At 64.8% G+C, this 890-nt stretch overlaps 1 protein-coding gene across 1 annotated transcript in view; it reads right to left on the reverse strand.

Moving 5' to 3' along the window:
- The window catches only part of LOC103809753 (interferon regulatory factor 4-like), a gene marked incomplete at its 5' end in the record, with an annotated part of 2,301 nt that extends 1,750 nt beyond the window's left edge, over positions 1–551 (reverse strand). The window contains 2 exons of the mRNA XM_009082615.1: positions 63–103; positions 304–551. Of these exons, the coding sequence (XP_009080863.1) occupies positions 63–103; positions 304–551 (289 nt within the window). The remainder of the gene's footprint in view (positions 1–62; positions 104–303) is intronic.
- Between the last annotated feature and the right edge of the window lie 339 nt (positions 552–890).

Consider the following 890-nt stretch of genomic DNA (forward strand, 5'->3'; position numbering starts at 1 on the left):
AGGATTTGGGGGTCCCACCTTCTCCTCTGCCCGGATGGCATGGGGCAGGGGAGCAGGCTCACCTGCTGGTCCTCTCTGCCTGGGGACTGTGTGTCACTGTCCTCTGCAGAGAGCAAGGAAAAAACAATGAGCCCCTGGCAAACAGCAGGAACAGCCCCAGGGAAGACAGCTGCTGCCCAGGACACTCGGAGAGGAAGATGAGCAGGGAGAAAGGATGATGTCTGCAGGATACAGGGCTCATACAGGCATGGTGCAGGCATCAGCTTCACATCTGGCACAGGATGGGGGACGGCAGGGATGTACCTGTATCACAGGCTTTGTTAGTCACGATCTGGTACACCCTGTAGGGCTCGGAGATGTCCAGCTGGCTCCGCTCGGGCACCTCCTTGAAGTCGGTGCTCTTGTTGAGGGCACAGCGGAGACGTGTCTTCCAGGTGGAGGGGTCAGCCTTGTCCGTCCCCTCGTGGTACTTCCCCTTGTAGATGGCCCAAGCCTGAGAGACAGAGTGTCCTGTGCTGCGGGGGCTGCTTGCACCCCTGCCACCCGCTCCACTGCCCAAGGAGGCTCACCGGGGTACGAGACCACCGGGGCTGGGTGAGCCGGGGCAGTGTGTCCTGAGGGGCTGCCGGTGGTGGGAGGTCCCAGGGGGGCACACGGAGCCGGGAGAGGTGTCCCAGGGCTGAGCATGGAACCAAGTGTGGGGTCCTGGCGCTGTGCACAGAGCCAGGCAAGGGAGAGCCTGGCGCACATGGACCCGGGCGCGCGGTCCGAGGGGTGCGCACGGAGCTGGGTGAGGGATTCCGGGGGTGGCACGGAGCAGTGGGAGCTTCGAGGGTGCGCACGGAGCCCGGGGTCGAGTCCCGGGGAGCTCCCAGGGCCGGGTGGGGATC

Source organism: Acanthisitta chloris, unplaced genomic scaffold (assembly GCF_000695815.1).
Source record: "Acanthisitta chloris isolate BGI_N310 unplaced genomic scaffold, ASM69581v1 scaffold25819, whole genome shotgun sequence".
Taxonomy (NCBI): domain Eukaryota; kingdom Metazoa; phylum Chordata; class Aves; order Passeriformes; family Acanthisittidae; genus Acanthisitta; species Acanthisitta chloris.